Source organism: Lissotriton vulgaris, chromosome 3_1 (genome assembly GCF_964263255.1).
Source record: "Lissotriton vulgaris chromosome 3_1, aLisVul1.2, whole genome shotgun sequence".
Taxonomy (NCBI): Eukaryota; Metazoa; Chordata; class Amphibia; order Caudata; family Salamandridae; genus Lissotriton; species Lissotriton vulgaris.
In genome coordinates, this window is record NC_141689.1 from 373,651,331 (window position 1) to 373,676,181 (window position 24,851).

At 45.9% G+C, this 24,851-nt stretch overlaps 1 protein-coding gene across 1 annotated transcript in view; it reads left to right on the plus strand.

Annotated features, from left to right (window-relative positions):
* Positions 1-24,851, plus strand: part of CCDC152 (coiled-coil domain containing 152) — an 843,580-nt gene that overhangs the window by 502,147 nt on the left and 316,582 nt on the right. The window contains exon 7 of the mRNA XM_086963471.1: positions 18,731-18,858. Coding sequence (XP_086819597.1) covers positions 18,731-18,858 — 128 coding nt within the window. The remainder of the gene's footprint in view (positions 1-18,730; positions 18,859-24,851) is intronic.

Genomic DNA, 24,851 nt, shown 5'->3' on the forward strand with positions numbered 1-24,851 from the left:
GGGGTCAGGGTGGGTGAGAGGTTAACTCCATCCACTGACCCGTCCTTCTCACAGGCCACTAAGAGGTCAGGAAGAGGCTCCGACTCCTCCTCCATTCCGTCATCAGTTGCCAACAACATGCCCACTTCGGACCTTCGTAAGTGGGGCTTGAGGCGGTTGACATGTAGGACCTCAAAGGGTTCCTGGGCGTCTTCATGTCCACCAAGTATGTCACGGGGCTCTTGCGCTCCACAACCTCAAAGGGGCCTGTCCACTTATCTTGAAGGGCACAGGGCTCCACTGGGGCCAGGACATACACCTCTTGTCCAGGTTGAAGCTCGACCAGAGCGGCATTCTGATCGTACCACCGCTTCAATTCCTCCTGGCTCGCTTCCAGATTTGCCTCGGCAAGTTGTCTGAAGCATCTGGTCTGGTTTCTGAAGGCCAGCATGTAGCTATATACATTCTGGGGAGGTTTCCTGGGAGATTGCTCCCAGCCTTCCTTTACCAAACTCAGCGGTCCTCTCACGGGGTGACCGTACAGTAGCTCAAAGGGGCTGAACCCTAGGGACTTCTGTGGCACCTCGCGATATGCAAAGAGCAGGCATGGTAAGAGGACGTCCCACTTACGCCTCATCGGACCTTCCAGGCCCATGATCATGCCTTTCAGGGTTCGGTTGAATCTCTCAACCAACCCGTTACCTTGGGGATGGTAAGGTGTGGTGAACTTATACGTTACGCCACACTCCTGCCAAAGGGACTTCATATACTTGGATATGAAGTTGGTCCCCCTGTCGCTCACCACCTCTAGAGGGAATCCTACTCGTGAGAAAATTCCCATCAGTGCACGTCCCACCACGGGGGCCGTCACTGTCCTCAGAGGGATGGCTTCAGGGTACCGGGTGGCATGGTCCACCAAGACCAGGATGAACCTGTTGCCCATGGCTGTCTTGGGGTCCAGAGGCCCAACGATGTCAATACCCACTCGCTGGAATGGCGTACCGACCACAGGGAAGGGTTGGAGGGGAGCCTTGTTCTTCCCTCCGGTCTTCCCACTTGCCTGGCAAGTCGGACAAGTTCTACAATGAGCGTCTGAGCTCTTGTGCATTTGGGGCCAGTAAAAGTGGGTGACAAGCCTGTCATAGGTCTTGTCCATCCCCAAATGTCCTGCTAAAGGCACATTGTGAGCCAGACCCAGTAGGAAGGCTCTGAACTTCTGGGGTACCACCAGCACACGGGCTGACCCAGGTTCAGCAGCCTTAGGCTCTGAATACAGGAGGTCGTTCTCCCAGTACACATAATGTGTTTTGGCCTGAACACCATTGGCCTGGTCTGCAGCCTGCTGCCGCATACCCACGAGAGAAGGGCATTCTTTCTGCTCCTTGCAGAATTCCTCCCTGGAGGGTCCTCCTTCTTGCTGCCAATGGGTCAGCTCAGGCAGGTCCCCCAGTTCGGCGATCTGTTCCCCTGTAGGCTCCAGGGCATCCCCCTCAAGGTCTGCTTCCTCCTGGACCGTGGGAACTTCAGGGACCGGTTTCCCGCGTCCCCTGCGCCTTCTCCCTAAGGCCGGTTCCTGGGCCTCTCCTTCAGGCCCCAGGACCTCTTGATCACCCCTACTGGCTGCCATCGACCGGGTGGTCACGCACGCCCAGTCAGGCAGACCCACCATCCGCAGGTGAGTCGTTTTCTCCACCTTTTCCCAAGGGGAGTGCTCCAAGTCATTCCCTAGCAAACAGTCAACAGGCATGGTTTTTCTCACACAGACCTGCAGAGTACCAGAGACCCCCCCCCACTCGAAGGGAACTTGAGCCATCGGACACCGACTCTCAAAATTATCAGCGTTGATAACCCTGCAGTAGGCATGGGGTACAACCTGCTCTTGAGACACCAGGTGCTGCCTCACTGCAGTCACACTGGCTCCTGTGTCTCTAAGAGCCTCAGCTTCCTTGCCATTGATGATCACCACCTGCCCATACTTCTTAGTGTTAGAGGGCAGGTAGTTCGTAGGGATCATCTCACTGTCCCCTAGCGAGACCAGGGTCATGTGAACGGGATCTCCACCCCCCGGGACCATCATTTCTTCTCCTAAGTGAACACTAGTCACTTGACGGGGCGGAGCACCAGTGGGTGCGGGTTTTCCAAATAGGCGACACTTGGGGTCACTGGATATGTGCCCAGGCTCGCCACATTTGTAACAATTGAAGGGCCCCTTTGGAACAGGTTTACCTGTCGGGGCCCCATTCTGCTTCGGGGGTGGGGGAGGCTGAGAACCTTGCTGCTGGTTCCCCTGGGAACTACTTTGGGGGCCTTTTTGGAACCCTTTCTGTTTTCCCCCCTTGTCCCCCAAACTCTTCTGCTGGGGACGCTGCCCACTCTTGGCGGAGTCTCCCACGGGACCCTTGTGGACCATGGTGCTGAGCCAGCGGTCCGCCTCCTCAGCAAGCTTCCTCGGGTTGGACAGCTTGCTATCGATCAGGTGTTGGCGTAACTCAGGAAAACAATGATCAGACAAGTGCTCCCATGCAATCAAATCAAAGAGACCTTGAAAATCATTCACTTTGCTACCCTTCACCCAACCATCCAGTGCTCTGCAAAAGTAAGTCACATACTCCACATACGTATTCCCAGGCCGCTTAGTACATCCCCTAAACTTCTGTCTATACATTTCAGGGGTAAGCCCGTACCTGTTCATTAAAGCTTCTTTCATGTGGGCATAGGATCTCTGATTTTCAACGGGCAAATCTAGCAAGGTATCTCGCCCTTCGCTAAGGAACCTTCCCCACAACCCCGCTCCCCAATCCTTGTCAGGGACCCGGTGGGAGGACATGGCTACCTCGTATGCCCTAAACCACTGTCCTATGTCATCCCCCTTAAAGAACTCCTTAACTACGTCCTTCGGGATGTGCACTCTTGACTCTACCTGCACTGGTGATGTGCTGCCACCAGAGGGAGGATGATCCAAGCCTCTTTCTTTCAGGCTCATCTCCCTCATTTTCACTTCGTAATCCATTTGGTGCTTTCGCTCTTCCAGCGCCATTCTTTTGGTTTCAAGCTCCAGTTGGATTTTTAATTCTGCCAGCTTTCTCTCGTGATTCCTTGTTTCCTTCCTGTCCGCCAGCTCCTCTGGCGACAGGCCTTTACCAAAGCTGTGCACGCTGTCCTGCCTTTCGAGGTCAATCAGATCCCCAAGTGCATTCTGCTCCTCAGTCGCATCTTGCTCCGCGAGGGCGTCTTGATCCTCCGGGGTCTTTCTGGACTCTATCCAGGCTTTCATGGCCTTGTAGAGCTGTGGCTTGTTTTTGCAACCAGCGTGCGGAACCTTGAGTTTCTTGCAAAAGAACTTCAGTTCATCCTTGGTGTATGTATCCAGCTTCGCGGCGTCCCACTCCACCTCCAACACCTCGGAGGTCGTGGACTCCGCTCCATCCAGGCTCTTCGTGCCCGGCATGGTTCTCGCACTCGGAATCTTCTTTCGGCAAAATTCAAAAAGCAAAGTCTGTGGCTAAGTAACTGGACTGTAATCACTGTGCAGTGGTCAGAAGCTCAGGTATAAATATTGCAAATGTAGATTCGAAAAATCCTCACCGCTGCGTCCAATGTAGGAAGGGGGAGGCTCTAGTTGGCGCAGTGAAACACTAGCGACAAGCAGGGGCTCTCTCTTCCTCGTCAGGGCTGAGGGTTACTTTCCAGACAACCTCTGCTTACCCTCTAGGTAGTGTGGCTTAAGCAGTCGTAGGCTAATCTTTGGGGCACATAGGGTTAAACACTTGCAATACTACACCTTCACAACCAACCCACCACACAACGAGACCAAACTGTATTCTGTAAAAATATATATCTTTATATAGATTTTAAGCAGGCTTGTGAATACAGTTAACAAACTTTCAAATATCGGTTCCAAATTACTTAGTTCAAGTTGCCACAGTTCTTTCTAGCAATAAGCGTTCTTTAAGGCCTTCAGGCCGGTTCAACAAAGTTCTTGTGGAGCGGGCGGCTTCCAGGGGAGCTGTCCCACGTCGCGTTGCCTTCCCGGGGTCGCTGTTTGTTGCGGCTCTCAGCCGAGCAGGTCACGGGTCATCCGGGGCAGCGGGGCTCTGTGGCGGCAGGGTCCTTCCTTTGGCGTTCGCTCCGACCCTGGAGGCGGTGGCTGGGTGTTGGCGGCAAGTGGCAGTACGGTCCTCAAGTGCAGGACGTACCCAGCCAAGTGCCGGTGCAGCTGTGCGCTCACAGCTGAGCTGTCGGGCAAGATACCGACTCAGTGGATTCTCACAGGGCAATTGTCCGTCTTTGCAAGTGGGTTGGCTGCTCGTGGCGCAGTCAACTCGAGAGCTCGGACCGGACGGGTCCTCCTTCGCTTTGCTCTCGGGCTCCCGGTGCAGTTGCGGTCACGGTGTTCGGGCCAGCGGCGGCTTGATCTTACTTTGCTTTCGCTGTTGCTTTGGGCCCCGGTCACGGTGGTAAGGTGGATGTCGTTGCCTTGGAGGAGATTCCTCCGTCGGTACTGCAGCGATAAGCAGCACCCACAGTCGCTTTCTTCAGGGTGTAGCGCCCACTGGTCCTGGGGCGCTGGTCAGGGGGCAAGTTCACAGCAAGCCCTTGGAGATCTCTCAGCAGAGTTTGGCACAAAGTAAAGCAAAAGTCTTCTCGTAGTCTTTCCTTTCTCCTCTTCTTCGGCAGCAATGCACCAGACACAGGCAAGAGACAGCACCCTTCCTTGTCCTTCACGGTCCTTCTCGTCGGGCAGAGTTCCTTCTGTAGCCCAAACCGGATCTAACTTTCAAGGAGCAGGGCTCCTTCTTTTATAGGGCATTTCTTTTGTTCTCGCAGGCCAGGGGGGCCTTTGCATAGCCACTTTCAGTCCTTGAGTACTCCGGCGGGTGTAATCCGGCTTCTGCTTTCAGTGTGAGGGGCAGGCGCATCAGACGCCCCACAGGGGGTGGAGCCAGCATTGTGCGGACAGGAGCAGCCAGAGTACCTCGTTGATGGGGCTTCGCCCTTCCTGGGCCAGATGTCGGCTGAGTCATCAGTCGCTCCCCAGGAGGGTGGAGCCCGCATTGTGGTGGCAGAGCACAGCAAGATCCAGAGTCAAGAGCCACTCCTACCTCCCACTAAGGTGTAATCTGCGCATTCACCACCTGTCATCTCCCCAGCCCTGTCACTCACACATCCAGACAGTCAGATACACATACCAGCAGAGGCGGGCTGAAATGGTTAGGCAAGCAAATGCTAACTTTCTAAAAGTAGCATTTGCAAACACAGGATACTAAAATAAACTTGACTACAAGACATATTTTATCATCCTGAGTTCAGGCATACTAAACATGACTCGCTACCATGCTCCTTGAGCCTGCTGGGATTATAGCGTGTAATAATTCCAGCAGCTCAGTCTGGCCTAATGGAGCAGGTAGCCTTCAATAGTGAGCTACGGTTTTGGTTGTAAGTCACTACTAGGACATGCCACACACATCAGGGCTTGTCCTACCTCACACCTACAATGCACCCTGCCCGCAGGCCTACCATAGGGGTGACTAATATGTAGTCAAGGGAAGGTTCGGGGGCTGGCAAGTGGGTGCACTTGCCCAGCTAGCGTGACAGTGCGAGACCGCACGCGGGTTCTGCGGGCGCAGTTCCCAGACACATCTTTACGGCTGCTACGGTGGGTGGCGCAACCAGCGCTGCAGGCCCACCAGCAGTATTGGCATCTACAAGCCCCGGCACTCTCTAGTGCGCGTTACTAGGGACTAACAGTAAATCCAATGCACCAATCATGGATACCAATCGCATGTACAATTTACAGTAGGGAGCACTTGCACTGCGGCACGGGTCAGCCGTGGCGCAGTGCCCTGAGTATCGGAAAACCAGCAAAACATCGGAGGCACATCAGCAAAAAGTGGAAGGGAAACTCACGCCAAGGTGCCAGGTCTAACAGGATTCCTATAAATACATATGTACATTCTGCAGGTAACTAGGTTTACTGAACATTTTCTAAATGTATAGCTTTTTATTCAAAATAGGTTCTTAACTGGTTGACTGAGGAGCATGTGAAACTTTTGAACTTAGATCAGCTGGAGGACCCATTTAATTTGTCAGAGGAGGGGTAGGAGGTGAACAGTCTTTCATTGTGTTAGAAGTTACAGCGCTTACTGCACCATGGCTGACTCATTGTCCCACGGTGCGGCCGACCCCTCCCCTCCAGGGGCGTCACGCAAAGAGCAAAGCAGGGCGCAAAACAAGTGGTCAACAACTGACCACGGTTTAATTAGCCCTAAGGAAAGGTGTGAGAATGTTGTATTTCTATCTAGGACCCTAATTCGATATTCCCGATTCATGCCCTTGTGCGGTTATAATCAATAATATTCTTATAAAGGCATAAGAATCATATCAATATTCAGTAATAGCCCATGCAGTCCAAAGCACAGCACGGCTACTCCCATTGACTCCTAGAAATCACAACGCGTTCTTTAAACAAACCAAGCCTCCAGCAGCCCGGGAAATTCCCCCCTGCTTTTGTTTTGATTTGAACAAGAACTCCTGGAGTCCAGAAAGAACTGTTAGTTCTTAGTGATTTCTTATGTCCAACCTTACGTCAAACCCGGCACCTTTCAGGTATAAAATACCAACAGTTGCCTTAAGCAAACACACGGTGGTTTGGAGCAGAGCGGCTATCTACTTGCCCGAGAGCCCAGCTGATGCGAGAGCCCGCGCGAAGCCGCCCCTCCCCTTTAAAACGCTGGAGAAGCTACTTTTTCTCATGCCGAGAAAATCCAACTCCGATGTTCCCGAGTCACCCTTGCGGGTTGCTGGGAGATCGAGTACTGAAGAAAGAGATACCAGACCTCCCACATTCTATTACCAAGGTACGGAGCTGACTAAACCCTTAAAGAGAATTCAGATCCTTGGCAAAAAACAATCTTAGCCAACTTAACTTAAACTGCTACTTACTTACTCCTTCCCAAGAATTAGGCTTAGGTCAGGTACATCGGGGTAGGCGTAGTTAGAAGCACCAGTTGAGTACGTTAGTCAATGGTTTTATGTATGTATATATATTTTATCTATTTTAAAGTATCATATGGCTAAGAAACCATATCTATGCTTTTGCAGTATTATTTCATAATACTACTTTTAATGTACGCACTTTACTTCATAATAAGTATTGCAATTGTGGCAATTTATGTCTCTTGCATGAGAAAGAAGACTGCTCAATAAAATAACACCTTTTATTGAAAAACGCCCGTCTCTCTATTTCTCTGCACTCTGGTGAAACTAAGTATGCACAATTGACTGAGTGAAATAGCTGCCCATTGTTTTCACACAACTCTAGAGACACACTCTATTCTGAGGGCGCAAAGTTGCCATGTTTGTATGGTTGTCAGAAGCTAATCCCTTCTTGTCTAATCCGGAGAGGTAACTCTTTCCTTAACATTCAAGAGAGTTTCTAGTGACTTCTGAGCTAGCTGGCGAAACTAATTAAGTCTAATATAGTCAATAGAGACCTAGTCAACCTCAGTCCTACGTCTACACTGCTGTTTATATTATTCTAATGCGCAGAGCCTATTGGGAATATAGGAACTACACTACATGGCACCCAACGTTTGGTAAGGCGATAATCTAACACAAGACACTAGAGTAACTCAGTCGTGCTTTTTCACACAGAACCCTTTTTCCGTAAAAACTCCTAAAGACGTCTGGAATGGGTGAAAGGTTAATATCCTCCGGAACTTAGTAGGAAGAGATTCCTATGTATTAGTTTTTGGTTTAGTCAACGTTGAAGGATACAGTGTTCCAAAATTTTGTGCACCTAATCTTTTTTGTTTCCTTGAAACTTGATCTGCAACAAAGAGCTTTCTGTCAGTAAAAATGGGAGAAAGTGAAGATGAAGCAGAGAGAGCTAGAATAGCAGCTCAACTCATAGAGGATGATACACCCATCCAAGAAAATTACCCGAGTGCTATACTCATTCCGGTCAACATAAGGAGAACTATACCTCTTAAACTTATAGAAAATTGACTGACATCACGTGGTGGTACAGTCATATTCGTGGTAGAGGCCCATGAATATCGGCAGACAGAGGTATTCTATTCATGGATACACTTTCCAGCAGCAAACGCTATAACAAAAGAATTCCACTATTACAAAATAGAGGAACCTCTGGATGAATACACTCCTTTCGAGGACGTTGAAATCCCACTAAATTACCAAGAGCATCTGCTCTGGTTTAATGGTGCCCTAAAACATCAAAATCACATCACCAGGCACGGTCCACTAGGTAGACCAGGAGCAACAGGGCCGGTTCTAGCCAGCTACGCAACACACCCAGACATTGAAACAATGTCAAGCGAAGAACTCCTAGTTAAACTAAAAGAATTAACAAAGGCATATAGAAAATTAGTTCAATTGGCAAGGGACGATATAGCGATCTGCCAGAAATTGAAGGAGACAGATATAGCAGACCAACCATTTGAACTAGCCAGAATCATAGAAAAATCCTATGAAGAACTAGGAAGAGATAGTTTGGGTGGGAAACCGGTAAAACCCCAACTAACTGAAAATCCTGAAAAAACCTTTATTAAAAATAATCTGAATACACCAAAAAGGAGCTGGGAGGGTAATAAACAGTCCACCCCCAGAGAAAAACGATTCCAGTCCAGAGAAAGGTCTTCTCAATGGAGAGAAAAATCTCCAGACTGAGGAAACAAGTCTCCCCAAAGGGAGCCCTCTGAAAAAAGATACAACCTTAGAGATAGGGATAAATTGAGAAAACCTGATAGATATCAAGATATTGATTCACGTCCCTCTCGATCCCTCTCACTCAATCTTTCTCGATCTTCCTCACAGAAATCGGAAAGAAGAGGACGGTCAGAACACAGAGAAGAGCACGTCAAGTCCAAAGAGAAAGAACCTGCTCATCAAAGTAATAAATCACAATATCCCAGAAAGAAGGTAGCAAGTATTAAGATTAAACATGCCGAGGATTCTGAGGACACCACTGAAAAACGGAGTGGGCCCAGACAATGCTAGACAGCGCAGCAGAAGTGACCATAGCTCGCAAGATCCTGATGAATCATCTGGAGACAGTGGACACGAATGAATACATTCAGGTGGAAATTGCAGATACCAGGGTTAGCAAACCCCATAAAATATACAAAATAACATTACGTATAGTGGGGGACAAGACGAGGAAAGTAAGGGGTCTCTTTTGGGATAACCTTTCGAAAGGCTATGGCATCCTGTTAGCTGAAAAAGACCGGCCACCAGAGTTTGTCAGGGAGTGCCCTCATGGCGAAGAAATAGTTATGCCTGCCTTCTCTAATCATATACCAATTCATAAAAAATATACACTTGCAAGAAAATGGGCAGTAGCCCAAGCTCCTGCATTATATAAAAATCATAAAAATCATGTAGGATGGGATGAGGATTCGCCTCACCACGAAATCCAGTTAAAAAATCAACCCACTGCACAAAGGCAGTACCCAGTTAAACAAGAAGCTAAAAAGCAAGTCAAGGAGATTTTAGATCAACTTGAATATCAAGGGGTGATTGAAACATGCACCTCACAAATGAGCAATCCTTTGTTTCCTGTCTCCAAGCCAGATGATTCATATCGTCTAGTTTTGGACTACAGACACCTTAACTCCTGTTGTAAAACATTCGCAGTACAAAACTCACACAGTGCAGCACTAATGAATAACATTGTGCGCAAAAAATATAAAACGACATTAGATATCTTTAATGGATTCTTTTGTCAAAACATTGCACCTGAAAGCAGGTATTTGACCGCTTTCTCAATAATGGGGTCACAAAAACACTTGTGTCGACTCCCACAGGGATTCAAGAATAGCCCAGGATTATTCTCAGCAAGGGTAACAGAGTTACTACAAATATACGACGATGAGGCATTATCCTATGTCGATGACATCTACCTGACAGATGACGACCTGGAGACTCACTTAAAAATAGTGAACACCATAATACTTGGGTTCGCTTCAGAGGGTTACAAATTCAACTTTAATAAGTCACAAATTGCCCATCTAATTGCACTGTTTTTAGGATATGAATTATCAAGTGAAGGCAAGAGCCTAGCTGACAATTTCTTAGAGAAATGTGCTGTACAACAAGCACCAAAAACGCTGAAGAATTTACAATCAATACTAGGTTTCCTGAATTTCGGAAGAACATACATACTAAATTATGCAGAGAGAGTTAAACCTCTCTATGAATTAATAAGACCTGATTTCAAACCAATAAATTGGACTCAGAAACACACAGAAATTTTAAGATCACTACAAACAGACATGTTAACTAAAACAAAATTGCAAACACGTGAAAACACACGTAATCTTGTAATCCGAGTAATCCCAGGAAGATGCGGATTCACATACCTAACCTCTAATGAGGGAGAAACGGTACTTATAGCTTACAAATCACATTTGTACACTAAAAGCTGAAATGAAATCCAGTTCTACAGAAAAAATTCTGATTGTGGTTCAAACTGCTGTAGCAAAAGAAAGAGCCCTGGCCCAAGGCAAGAGAATAACTGTTTATACTGCAGAATCAGCCCTTGAGGCATTAACAAGTCCACACAGAGGGGAAGATCCAAGATGGCGTCCAGGTCGGACGCGTAGTCCCTCGGCTCCGAGGACTGTCACCCTATTCATACCTATCCTGCCGGTGATCCTGACCCGAAATTGCACACCGTGGAAGCAGGTGGGCTCCGACGGCTTGTGTTGAAATCCCGAGGCTCGCGCTGCACTGCAAGTGGGTGAACCGTCCGACGGCAGTTCGCGGCCTGTTCCAGCTTTGAGACCGGGACCTCGAGTGGAGTCGAGACCGGCTGCCAGGTCAACAACAACGGCGTTCAGCAACTGATGTGTTCCGGTCGGAACTTTTTTCGCGAAATGGCCGAGCCTTCATTCATTGCCCCGCTGGACTGCAGGTACAGAGATGAGTGTGCCTGCCGGCTCGATCGTTTAAGCCGTTTGTCGGTATGAGTCCGGTCTTTCGGCTGCCCAGTGACTGCTTGTGTACTCATCCGCTGACTGCAGGCGGCTCCCGACCTCCTTGTTCCCTTATTATCGGATGGGGCGGCATTTCTACGGGACAACGTCTGTGGCCCACCTCGGTTCTGCCTGCCGCCCCCAGCCTCCTGGGGACCTTATGCTCATTGTGAGTAGCCTGGCTTAATTTGTAGCGTCCCTACTGAAGACTATGGAGGGCGTACTCGAGTGCAGCATTGAAATGTCTGTGACGCAGTGTGATTGCGGATGTATGGAGCAGCGGGCCATGTTTGGAAGGGAAAATGGAGATGCTCTGTGCTACAGTGACTTATTGGCAGCTGTTGTTTCCCTTCACCGTGATGTGGTGTATTCTACTCGAGCTCTGGCCAGTAAGATGGACGACATAATGTGTGCACTGGGATGCTTCAAAATGGCTGACTCGCAGGTCCACAGTGACTCTCCTTCCTCCATGCCCGCCGGCGACAAGATGGCTGCCTCATGCGCCTCAAGCCTCGGGATGCCTCACGCTGTGGATGGTGTTCGCCCGGGACAGCGTGCAATCAGTGATTCGCAACCGCGACAGGAGTGTTCTCCCCATCTCATGCCCCCTGTTTGCCGGGGTCCGCTCCGGAAGGGACCGAACACTGAGACTTTCTTCCCAGGCCCGGCCATGCCTTATAACGAGAGTACTGTGTATCTTGTGCCCTTCCTGGGATCGCTTGCTCTGCTTGTACCTGGTCCTATTCAATGCTTGTACCAAACTGGCTCCTTTGATTTGTTGTCCACGTCCCTTTGGGTTTCCATGGTTCGCAGTGGTGGGAAAGAGAGAACGGGCCAGGGGTGAGCGCTTATTCTCATAGTTTGGTGGTTTTCTTGTTGCTGACCTGGGCATGTGGGTGGTGTGTTGCTACCTTTGACTACGCTGTGTGTCGACTTTGTGCCTCCAACTTACTTTGATTGTAATGCTTAACATCACCGGACTTTATACATTGTGCTGTTACTGGACTTACGGAAGGGTGTAGCCGAGGGACGGGTGGTGGGCTCCTCCCCGCCTTTCTTTATTTAATGAGAGTTATAGATTAGGACCCTTTTCTTCCTCTCTATATTTCGGGACTCCTTTTATTGGGCGACAGGTACACTGCTAGGGGGGGTAGGCCGTAGCCAGCTGCAGGGGTGCAGGGTGGGGGGTGGATGTTTTTTTTTTGTTTTATTCTTTTTTGGTTCTATGGGCCTTCTATTCTTTTTATTTTTCTTTCTTTTCTGGGTTTAGACATTTCTCTTCTGTGTGGTAAGCAGCGATTCTGGCATTTTATTACGTTGTGTATTTATCTATCCTGCGCCTGCGAGGCCGGAACCAACTCGTTGTTCTGCGATATCCTGCTCCTGTCTATCCTTCAGAAAAAACCTTTAAAAATTAGACCTCAGTATTTCTGTAATAGATCCTTTGCGCTTTCTTATGTTGAAATGTACTGTATCTGCGAGCCCTCGGGCTCTTTGCTGAGATGTATGTGCGATTTTCTATCAATAAAGGTCTTCCAAAAATTAAAAAAAAAAAAAAAAAAACAAGTCCACACAATCTGAATACAGTGGCATTAGACCCAAAATGGGTACACTTCCCTTGCTACAGAAGACTTGAAATACTATTTTGACCCGAAACTGAAAAAACTAGATGATCTAGAATACGAACAAGAATATCCTCTGCCAATCAAAATTCTGCCTCTCGAACTGTACACATGTGTAATCTACATGGACAGATTTTCACAACACTACGATGTAGAGGAAAAATCCTTCAATGCAGCGTGCACGATTGTTAAAGGTCGCTGGCGCTCTGGCAAATTCAAACCGATGATTACCAAAACTAAATCACTCAGAAACTGTTCAGCTCAGCGAGCTGAAATAAGATCTTTAAAGATGGCGCTTGAAAATGCCGATTGTGAATTCCCGACACTAATAGTGAGCGATTCGCATTTCTGCATCAAGTCTTACAACAGTGACATGCAGACATGGAGTAAAAACGGTTACAAAGATGACAGGTGCCACAATAAAGCATAAAACGCTTGGGGAACAAGTAGTTCTTTTAAAGAAAGAACTACAGAAGACTCACGTGATACACGCACTGAGTCTTCAACGTGATGGCGTTCACGTTGCAGGGAATTCATTGGCTAACACAGCCACAGCGGAAGAGGTCCAACCGGCTTCCGTAGCCACTGAAAAGCGTTCAGAAAAACACATAGATGGGGAAACCATGCTGGTGGTAAAAGCCTCATTAAAAGGCGATTATGCAGGATTACCTCTCAACTATCCACTCAGTAATACATACATAATTGAGGCAAACTCAGTTCCTTTTGCTGAAATCCCTGGAGTGGGGGATAGAGTAATTCCAAACACGAACGGAGAGTTTTCTTGATTGAAAGCGCACACATGGGACTGGGTCCGAGGCACCAACAGATCTTGAAATCTTTAATAGAATTACAATCAGAGTACTGGTGGCCGGGAATGAGCGTGCAAATTTACAAATTTGCAATGGATTGTCCAGACTGCAACAGAGATCGCAGCTGTGAACCGGAGCAGATTATTGCCCGGACATCTTTGTTAGAAAGCTTCAGGCTATCTATAATACAGAAATCCAGCCAGCGAAATGCGTCCCAATAATTATTAAGACAAATTAACTTAAAAATGTAGACCAGCAGCACTCGGCTGACGCCAGAACTGTTATAAAAAGATTTGCGAGTCTTTATCGGCATATACACAATTGGCATGCTACATTCTGATCAGGGTCCTGCGTTTAGCTCTTGAGCTTACAAAGAGGCCATGAACAGCATCGGCATTGCATTGCAGTATTCTTCTCCCTTCCATCCTGAGGGAAATGCGGTAGTGGAAAGAAAAAACCGGGACATAAAGCTATCTATAACGGCGAGGGTATTAGGTTCGGGTGATGGGTGGGTCAAAAATTTAACAAGTGTCCAACGTAGTCTTAATAATCTGCCAAGAAATTCTCTAAAAGATCTCACTCCATACGAACTATTGTTTGGTACTAGAATGCACATTCAGGATCTTGATTGTCACACTTCAGTGGTAGAAGAAAAATCCTTTGATATCAAAGACCATTTGGCTGTTTTACAGGATTTAAATGAAACAAGAAAAAGCCTGAGTAACATAAAGTTGAAACAACAGCCGACAACCACTGAAGAAAAACCACCTGTCCCAACAAGACCTGTCTGGATTCCAAAGATTGGGGATCTGGTCAGAGAGAAGATCGCGGTGAAGAAGGAATTTGGGCCTTCTTACAGAAAAGCTGTACCTGTCTTAGCTATCAGCGGAACAAGATCAGTTGTACTACCGCCCCTTGCTGGTAAAAAGGAGAACCGAGTTGTATCCATCAACCTGGTAAAACCACAATCATGTGGCCAATAATAAGTAGTAGGACCAGTGGACTCCCAAGAAATAGCAGTATACTGAAATTTGCTACAATCCAAGATGCTCATACTGAGAGACTAATCATATTTGATAAACCTGCAGTGAATGAAAAGGGACTTTGCAATAATGCCATGGAACTTGTGCCTCTTGAAACTCAAATTGCAACAGTTCGTCAAGAAACACCAATCTACAATGATGTAGCCTCGGACTATTCTAATGAAATAAAGAAAAATGCAAAAGCAAATGAAAATCCGGAAATGATTCCAACAATTGACAGAACTGCATCTGGCTACTTCATCAACTTCGACGACTTTTCAGAAGATCCAAGTGAGCATGAAGAAACGCCAGCAACAAAAACTTTCCAAGACAAAATAATTGAACTTTCTCTCCAACTAAAAGAAACATATCTGATTTCACCATGGATTGAATTTTGGATTGTGTTAGGTGTACTTACTCTCCTGCTTTGGCTCATCATGGTTCTATGTTTGGGAAAATTCATTGATGGAAAATATATGGACACAGCAAGTCCGAACATCAACTTGGTCCTAAAGCCTCACACATCCTCCCACATCGAGAAAAGAGAGCTGTCATCAGTAAACATCTCAGCCAATCCAATACCCGGTGGGGTAGCATGGGACAGAACTGATTATGACATTTTTGGCCCGGTTGAACTCTTGAAATATCCACATCAGTTCAAGGTATCATTAAGTGACTTTGTGACACCAAGTACTTTCTCTGATGATTGGGACTTTGAAAACATTAATAATATGATGTCAGATTTAGTAATGTCAGCCAAATTTACTGAACATGATTACTTACAGGGTTCATCGAATTATGAAGAGTTATACTGATATAACGACTTTGGTGATCAATCTTTGCATAAAACTGCACAGCCTAGAAATGTTTTATCTTATAACCAAAGGGAACACTGTCCAACACCGCCAAAAGGCAGCTCGAAAACATTTTGTGAGAAATTCCAGTACTTCTCAGGGTTTAACAACAGTGATCCAAAAACGTTTTATTTTAAAATGTTAACTAGGACAGGAATGAAAACAATATTGACAAATATTAAATTGATTTATTCTGAAAAATGCCAAAACACCATAATCTTTTGTGTACTCTGTCCAGTTCTCTAACCACACATAGGTGTGATAGACCCTTTCTACCATCATGTATGGTGTAGGCGTATTTGGTGGAGGAATAATAATCCCTTCTCTTATTTTTATCGTTTTGTCCTTTTTAAAGAAATTCTTAATCCTTTTAAATAGCGAAATTTTTCTCTCTCCTCCGTACATGATATAAGGTCTTCCCCTTATGTACTGCTCGTGCGCAAAAGCCAAGTACCTCCTATCGGGTCTATTTCCTATAACTGTTGGATCTAAATGCCACATATAATATTCACCAATAAATTTAATATGCAGCTACACTCAATTGTTTACTAAATGCTTTACCAATACCAGCGTGTTCCTTATTTTCGAAAACCAATCAGTGATTTGAATTCAAATTTCTTTTGACAAATGATTGTGCAGCTTTTCTTGTGAGACAAGTTCCCACGCTCCTGCACTCACCCCTCCTTTACAATTACCTCAACTACACACCTGCTGTCTCAACCAATAACAGCGCGGCTCTGAGTGACGTCAGCGCAGCTCCACAACTCTTTTGCAAGATAATACGAGAATTTATTTCTTTTCACTTCAAATGCAATACTTATTATTTAACAACGTAAAAACATTCGCCACTGTGCCTAAGTGACTTAATTCAAAGGAAAGATGATTTCTTTTACTGCGAGTAAATCCCTTTCCGCTTACTCTTCATACATTGCAAGTAGATCCCTTCCGCCTATTCTTCATACAAGCATTAGAGAACCTGTTACTCTCTCGGGCTTACCCTTTCTAGGGGATATAAGGCCAAAGTTTCACCAACAAACTCTTTTCTATCATTTAATCACACATTTATACAGAAAATCCCTAATCAGTGCTTCCAGTTTTACCTAACCATGCACTTACTTCCTTAGGCAAGTGACCTCATTGTTAAGTGGCTACCATTTACCACCCGCTATTCTGCCCCCAGGGATTCCAAAACAAACATATAACAGGTACGAACAATTTTGGTTAATACATAAGCCAAATTCTAGTCAATAATACTAACACAACTAACCACCTATCTTAACTAAACCCTAACCATAGCTCTGCTACCAAAAGAAATACTGATAGAGCGCGGGTTCACCTGCCCAGAAATTTACCATACTCACCTGGGCCCATAAACACATACACACTTTGAACAGGTAAACCTACGCTATACCAGTGATTTTAATTAACGTTTTAGGACCTATACCTTGACTTACCAATCCTAGTCACCAGTACCTAGACTCCTAAGAGATCAAGGTAGTTAGCAAGAAAATAGGTAGTAAATAAACATGTGCACTCATAAAATAACCACAGACTCTGGAAAGATTTTAAATGCTTTATCTAAATATTTTCTCAAATGTTAGAGTCCATACTAAATTAAACAAAGCTTGATCAAATAAGAATAAAATCAAAGCAAGATAATGTGAAAGTATCATGAAACGTTCTTTAAGCATTGAATTATAGGAAGGGTAAGAAAAGGGAACAGCACAATGACATATCCCGCTCAGCTTTATATTTACCTAGAATGGTGTGAAGACCAACCCTGGCCAAGGGCTGGGATAAAGGACAGGACCCCGAAAGTGTAGGTGCCAACAGTATAGAACAGGTGCAGACCTCAATCAGGATAAGTACGGACCAAATTGGATCAGGACAAGACCACCGCAGGTCAGGACCGGCACCCACAGCTAAAGTGCAACGCCAGCGTCACACCCCTCTTTACAGCTAACAGTCGGACCCTGATTGGGTTAGCGAATCTTCTCCCTCAGGAACCCTAATTGGGTTATCGATCTCCTTTCCAGAACCCCGATTGGGTTATCGAATCTTCTGACAGAGTCTCCGCCAGCACCTCCACTCCAGAATCTACTGACAGTGCCTCTGCTCTCGATCGTCTATTGAGTGCGTTGGGTCAGTGACAGGTCAGCTGTTCAGACAAGCCGGACAATCTAACCAGCTAAGCCTACCTTAGATATACCATTTTCCAGGGCAGTGTACCACCCCCAAATGTTTCAAATGTGTGTATTCCCTCAATTTGATTGGTTAAAAGACGGAGAGATGTCATCACACTATACCAATCATGAAGTCATGCTCTTCAATATTCAAGTCAATGTTCCCGCCCAATATTTTATTTTCCCATGCACTTTTATTCCACCCGGCAATGAATGTTCCAATAGTAAATACAATGTATAATTTGACATCTTCTTGAAAGTTCAGGCGGTCGAGTTCACATGAACATCTTCTCGCAAGTCAGGAGTTGGCATGGATTCAATACCATGGCTTGTTGACTCTTGAGCTCTCCTGCGAAGTCGCAGGATTGCAAGATGGAGTGCAGCAAGATTACATCAGGCCCAAATACAAGCTAATAGCAAAGTCAAAGAGAAACAGTTTTAGAACAAAGAATAAATGAATGCACTGTATACCACTTATCTCTACTCTATTCCCATTACTTTATTTTAACTGCAGCATTAAGAATTAAGCAGAACGAACAACTTAATAAAAGCAGCATTGCAAGCGTTAGCACGGTAACACACAGAGTAGCCATCTTAGTTCTAGTGCGCAGAAGTAATAATTTCCCACCAAGCAGAGAGAATATGTCATGTCACGTAAGTGTGACAGATGCATGCGCAGTAAAGTTCCTACGTTGCGGCGGCCATTTTAATGCATTTGAGTTACAGTTAGTAAAAGCACATATGCAAGCTTCCCCAGCTTACTATAAATGTCGAGTTTTGCATTGTTAATAAGACGAAACATGTTTGTTAATACATTACTTATTAGAGGGTTGATTCCAAGCAAGGCGCTTTACGTGCAAAACCTTGCTCCATCAGTGGCTGAGTTCACAGAAAGAAAGAGTGAGAAATGTTAAAGAAGCTCAGTTACATAAAAGTGTGATGGACTCTGATTGCCTGTTGTTGTGTTCTACTGTTTCCCAGTAGTTATTGGGAAGTGTAGTTGTTTCTCTTTAGGCTGCTGTTTAAAATAAAGTGAAAATGAAAGAGTGAGCTTCGCTTCTGTGTTTTTAATGGAATCGAAAACGTTCCTTCATGTTTGCTAGGAAAGGTTATATTCCCCTTCATGTTTAGCCTTCCTCCAGAAATCGGAAAGAGTTCTCTTACCAAGGAGGTCCTATATTTACATCCATGTTATGTTTTTGTTCAGTGTTCAACTGTCAGTGTCTGTTTAAATTTGCCAGTTTCAATGTTTCTTTTTTATTGTTAGTTAAACGTCAAGAAGAAAAACAAAATGAAATAATAAAAAAGAAGGAGATGGAATGCATTGAATTAACAAGACAACTAAAAACTCAGGAAAAGGAAAAGCAAAATGAAATTATTAAACTGCAGATAGAGGTACAGTATTAATTTATTTTTCAGGTTCTATAGTGCTGCCGCATCTAAAATGCATCAGCGCACTTTACAAATAATAGTAATCATATATGAAAATGATTAACTGCAGAGCTTTATAAAAGGAAAAGTGACGGTGAGAGGTAAGGATAGCAAAGGGAAAACATGGCAAGCAGGTGATTCAGGATTGATAAAGGTGCAGTAAAATGTGTGGGCTTTCTACAGTTAATTTTAATTTCGTGCCAGAGAGACCTCAAGAGATAGTAGCAATAATGACAAAGAGGGTAATGCTGAGTCTTGGATGTCAAACAGGAAATGTTCAATTGTGGTCTGACCTGAACTGGTAACCAGTGAGGTCGTTGAATGTTCACTTCATAGACAAAAATAAGGTTGCTGTGAGCAGTTTGTGTTGTCTCAGGGACGAGTACTAGAATGGCTTTGCCATAATCCATGATCAACACTTGAACCTTTTTCCAGTGGAGTGTGAGTGGATGTTTAATATTTTCATAGAGTGTAGGAAGAACATTTTTTGGGGGGAATTTTTTTTAATTTCTATTTCCACGATAAAATCAATAATCTCCACTAGTGTTTGGTTTACAACATTCTGCAAAGCATCATCATGATTTTCCACACAGTGCAATACAGTGTATATTTTCCCCCCTTCCACCCCACAATGAACACTTTCTCTGCTGTGCCCCCGCCTCCTCTTGGTAGGTTGTTGTGTAATCATTCATAGATAAGACCTTTTTATTGTGATCATTATGGGCTAATTTCCAGGCTTGATCCTATATGTGGAGGTTTGCATATGCGTCCTCTAAATTCGTTCCACCTTCCCCAAATCCCAACCACTTTTTGGGGCAACCTCTGTGTGTATACACTGCCCTTTCGGCCACCATGGCTGCATCGATATCGTTCCTCCATTGTTGGTATGTTGGTACTATCACGAGCCCCAGTTTCTAGCTATGTTTCTCTTTGTGATCGTCATCATCAATGTTGCCCAGTTTTGCAGCCGTAAATTCAAATCTGTGGGCTCCCAAATGTTGAGGAGGCATCGCTTGGGGTCCGGCGGGACGTCTGCTCCCCCAACCTGTGAGATCACACTTATGACTTTTCCCAGTATGGTTGGAGTCACGGACATTCCCAAATTATTTGAAAGAATGTAACTGGGAGTCCACAGAGTCGCATACACAGTTGGTCAGGCGCGCCCTGGCTTGTGCATTGTGATACATGAGTAATATATGCGATTAAGCACATTGAGCTGTATTAGTTTGAGCTTAGATGAGATCGCTCCTTCACGGGGCAATGTCAACGCGTCCTGCCAGTCTGAATCTTCTAATTCCCCCACGTCTGTCTGCCACCTCTCTCTTAGGGTCATCGTGGGATCTGGTAAGTTGTTTATGATCATACGGTATGTCTGGGAGATGGCCTTCTTTTGCATGTGGTCAGTGAGGAGTCTATCTTCTAAGGGTGAGGTCTCTGCTAATTGCGTCTCTGGGGAAATGGCACTTCTAAGTGCATGCCTGATTTGCGTGTATCTGTAGAGTTCGGTTTCTGCCATGCCATACGTCTCTTGTACTTTTGTTTAGGGCATAACGTCCCCTTTTACCCACAGATCTCCTGTGTTGGTAATACCAATGAGGTCCCAGTTCTTGAACCCCTTTGTGTTGTATAAATTGCCTAATCGCTGGGTCTCCCAGAGGGGAGTGGCCTGAGTCAGCACCCCCTCCCATCCCAGTGCCCTCTGGGCCATGTGACATATTTTATTGTATGTGCTGTCGGACCTGTGAGTGTATTTTTCCGCTTGCTAGTGTATAGTGCTTTCATTAGTTTATCAGAGGGTAAAACATATCTATCCATTCTATAAGCTGGTTCATCCTGTGGGGCATGTATCCATTGATTTATTACCATAAGCTGCGAAGCCCACTAATACAATTTTATGTTGGGCAGCGCGATTTCCCCATTGTACCAACTAGGAACCAGTTTGTGTTGTGCTATACGTGCCGCCTTCCCATCCCATAGTAGAGTGGATACTTCATCATCAATGGCTTTGAAATATGTAAGGGGGACCGGAAAAGGGTATTGTGGAGGGCATATAAAAACCTGGGCAGAGCCATCATCTTAAAGAGGGCCGTTCTACCCAGGAGTGTCAGGGTAAGCGACCTCCAGTGTTTTACATCTTTTCGGAATTTTGTCAGTGGCTTCATAAGGTTTTCTACAAATAGAGTTGTCTGTGGCATGGCATAGATTCCCAAGTCTTTGAAACCCCTAGTTGTGATTTGTAGCTCACAGCCCGGTGGGAGCTTTGGCGTGGGACCATGTAATATAAAAAGAAGCGACTTTGACCGATTTATACTATACCCCAACACCTTCCTGTATGCAGTGCAAATGTCCAGTTGGCAGCGCAGTGATCGTGCTAGGAACGTCAGATATATCAACGCATCATCTGCATAAAGCGAGATGCTATCCTCCTATCCTGCCTCCCACCTCATCCCACGGATCATCACGTCCTGTCTAATCCATGCCGCGAGCGGTTCTAATATCGGAGCAAAAAGGAGCAGTGAAAATGGGCAGCCCTGCCGTGTGCCCCGACCCAGTGCAAATTCTCTCGAGATATGCCCATTCGCGACCACCTGTGCTAGGGGTGCTGTGTAGAATAATTTAATCCATGCACAGAACCTGGGGCCCATACCTATCTTCCGGAGGACCGCAAATAGAAACGGCCATTCCACGAGGTCAAATGCCATTGTTGCATCCAAGGAAAGGATAGCTGCATCCTCTTGTATAGTTGTTATACGAGCTAGTACCCCGTGCAAACGCCGCAGATTGAGTGAGGTATTGCGCCCCGGCATAAAGCCTGACTGGTCTGGATGGATTACTGTTGCAAGGTGTGGTAGTAGACAGAGTGCGAGTGCTTTTGCCAATATCTTGGCTTCCGCATTTATTAAGGATATTGGGCGATAGGACGAGCATTCCAATGGTGGTTTGGCAGGTTTGTATATTGTCACTATGGTGGCCATACATTGATCTTTGGGCAGAGTCTCCTTATCTAGACTCTCATTGTACATATTAAGTAGGTGGGGCATGAGAGATGCTGCTGCCCTTTTATATAATTTGACCGGCAAGCCGTTAGGCCCGTAGGAAGAAATTTTGATTCTGATTTGGGCATCATGTTGGTGGTCGCAGATAGAGCATTGTCAGTGGAGAAGCCCAGGAATTTTATAGATGAATGGAGAGATGGGTGGGAGTCACTGCGATTAAGTTAATTTTCTTTGTCTTGAACAGGTTATTATAAATGTAGTTTTATTTTTTAGATTTAGCAGAAGAAAGGTTGACATTCGTTGTTTATTAAATTTTTTTCTTACACATGACTTAGGCAACCTTAGAGATCTCTAAGTGGCAGCTGTGGAGAGCAGAATTCAGCCTTAGTCCAGATAGAGTGTTAAGCAGTTTGTTTTAGCACATCTAATCATGTAGTGTAGGTTAAACGAAAAAGAGCCACGCATTCAACATGGTGCTTTATTAGAGTGTGCGTTTAATTTAGGCAAGGCAGACATGATTCTATGGGGGTTTGAGACACAGTGGACCCGTTTAGCCTAGGAATAGTGGTGTCCTGCACATCCTGCACTAACACATTAACAGAACAACCAGACGACGCCAGCAGCTGGTAGATGAGCTTACCATTCATGGTAGAAGGCTGTTGTTTCTGGCCAACCCCAGATGGATGATTGCAACAGGGATCAAGCCATAGTAAGGATTCACAGGAATAAGTCTATCTCAGGGGACCTTCGGTAGCAAAACGGAAATAGTGGCTGGTACCGGCCGCGTTCCGGACGGGCGCAGACGGGCTATGCATATTACTAAATAGCCCACCATGGATCAGGAGGCGAAGCAAAGGGCGTGGCTAGGATTGCGCTGGTAAAGGAAAACAAAATAAATTATACCATGAGGAATTACAAACACATAAAATGAATAAAATAGGAACTTAGTCCCTCCAAGATGTCTCCTGCTCACGTGCGGAAGCCAGGCACCTCCCAAAAAAGGTGGTGGCAAGCCACCTACAAGGAAATTAAATGATGGGAGAACACTCACAGCAGAAATCAGCTGCGCGGATGAGCTATGCGTCTAACTAAATAGCCCGCCATGGATCAGAAGGCGGGGCAAAGGGCGTGGCTAGGATCGTGCTAATCTTTCAGTGTAAGAATTAAGAATGCGTGGATAAAGTAAAGGTGCAGATAACCAGGGTCCAACAACCGCTGCTTCTTGTCCTGGGCCCCCCTGGGGACAAGAAGCTACTGGTAAAGGAAAACAATATAAATTAAACAGTGAGGAAGCACAAACACATAAAATGAATAAAACAGGAACTTAGTCCCTCCAACATGTCTCCTGCTCAGGTCCGGAAGCCAGGCATCTCCCAAAAAAGGTGGTGGCAAGCCATCTACAAGTAAATTAAATGATGGGAGAACATTCACAGCAGCAATCAGCTGCGTGGATGAGCTATGCGTCTGATTAAATAGCCCACCATGGATCAGGAGGCGAGGCAAAGAGCATGGCTAGGATCGCACTGATCGCTCAGTGCGAGAATTAAAAATGCGTGGATAAAGTAAAAGTGCAGATAACCAAGGTCCAGCAACCCCTGCTTCTTGTCCTGGGCCCCCTTGGAGACAAGAAGATACTGGTAAAGGAAAACAAAATAAATTAAACAGGAGGAAGCACAAACACATATAATGAATAAAACAGGAACTTAGTCCCTCCAAGTTGTCTTCTGTTCAGGTCCGTGAGCCAGGCACCTCCCAAAAAAGTTGGTGGCAAGCCACCTACAAGGAAATTAAATGACAGTTGAACACTCACAGCAGCAATTAGCTGCGCGGACACGCTATGCGTCTAACTAAATAGCCTGCCATAGATCAGAAGGCGAGGCAAAGGGCGTGGCTAGGATAGTGATAATCTTTCAGTGGGAGAAAAAAAATGTGTGGCTAAAGTAAAGGTGTAGATAACCAAGGTCCAGCAACCCCTGCTGTTTGTCCCAGGCTCCCCTGGAGATAAGAAACTACTGGCAAAGTAAAACAAATGAAACTAAACAGCGAGATTTAAATTATACAGTGAGAAAGCACAGATACATAAAATGGGAACTTAGTCTCTCCAAGTTGTATCCCACTCAGGTCCGGGAGCCAGGCACCTCCCAAAAAGGTGGTGGGAAGCAACCTACAAAGAAATTAAATGACGGGTGTTAGACCTGGCATCATTGGCGTGAGTCTCCCTTCTATTTTGATGGATTGCCTCCTCTGTTTTGACATGTTTTTGCTGGTTTTATGCTTTGGGCACTGTGCCACTGCTGTTCAGTGCCACAGTACAAGTGATCCCTATGTTAAATTGATGTACTAATTGGTTATTACATGATTGGGTTATTTGATTTACCTGTCAGCCCCTAGTACAGTGCACCATGTGTGCCAAATGCTGCTGGTGGGCTTGCAGCACTGGTTGTGCCACCGAAAGAAGCAGCTTGTAAAGTGTGTCTCAGTCCTGCCACTGCAAGGCCTGTGTGCAGCCTAGCACTGCCATTTCAACTTGACCAAGTGCACCCACTTGCCAGTCCCTAAACCTTCCCTTTGCTTCATATTAGACATCCCTATGGTAGGCTCAAGGGCAGGGTGCATTGTAAGTGTAAGGTAGCACATGCGCTGATGTGTGTAGCATTGTTAGGGGGCACTGAGCGCTAGAGGGCACAGCCGCCACAAAACTACATTGCCCAGCAGCGCTAGCGCCATGCACGACGTGATCGGAACACTTCCGGGTCACGTGATCGCAAACCATATCTGCAGGGTGTTCGGGCAAGACGCTGCCGATTATTTTGTGCTCAGGAGCTTGGTGTTTGGAGAATCGGAGTTGTTGGCGACTGGTAAGGGTGCCTGTGGCACCACCATCGAAGTACTGTTTAACTCTTCGTTTCAGCGCGTTTTGTGTTGTCAACAGACGGCGCTTCCTTTTTTGTTCTGCACGAG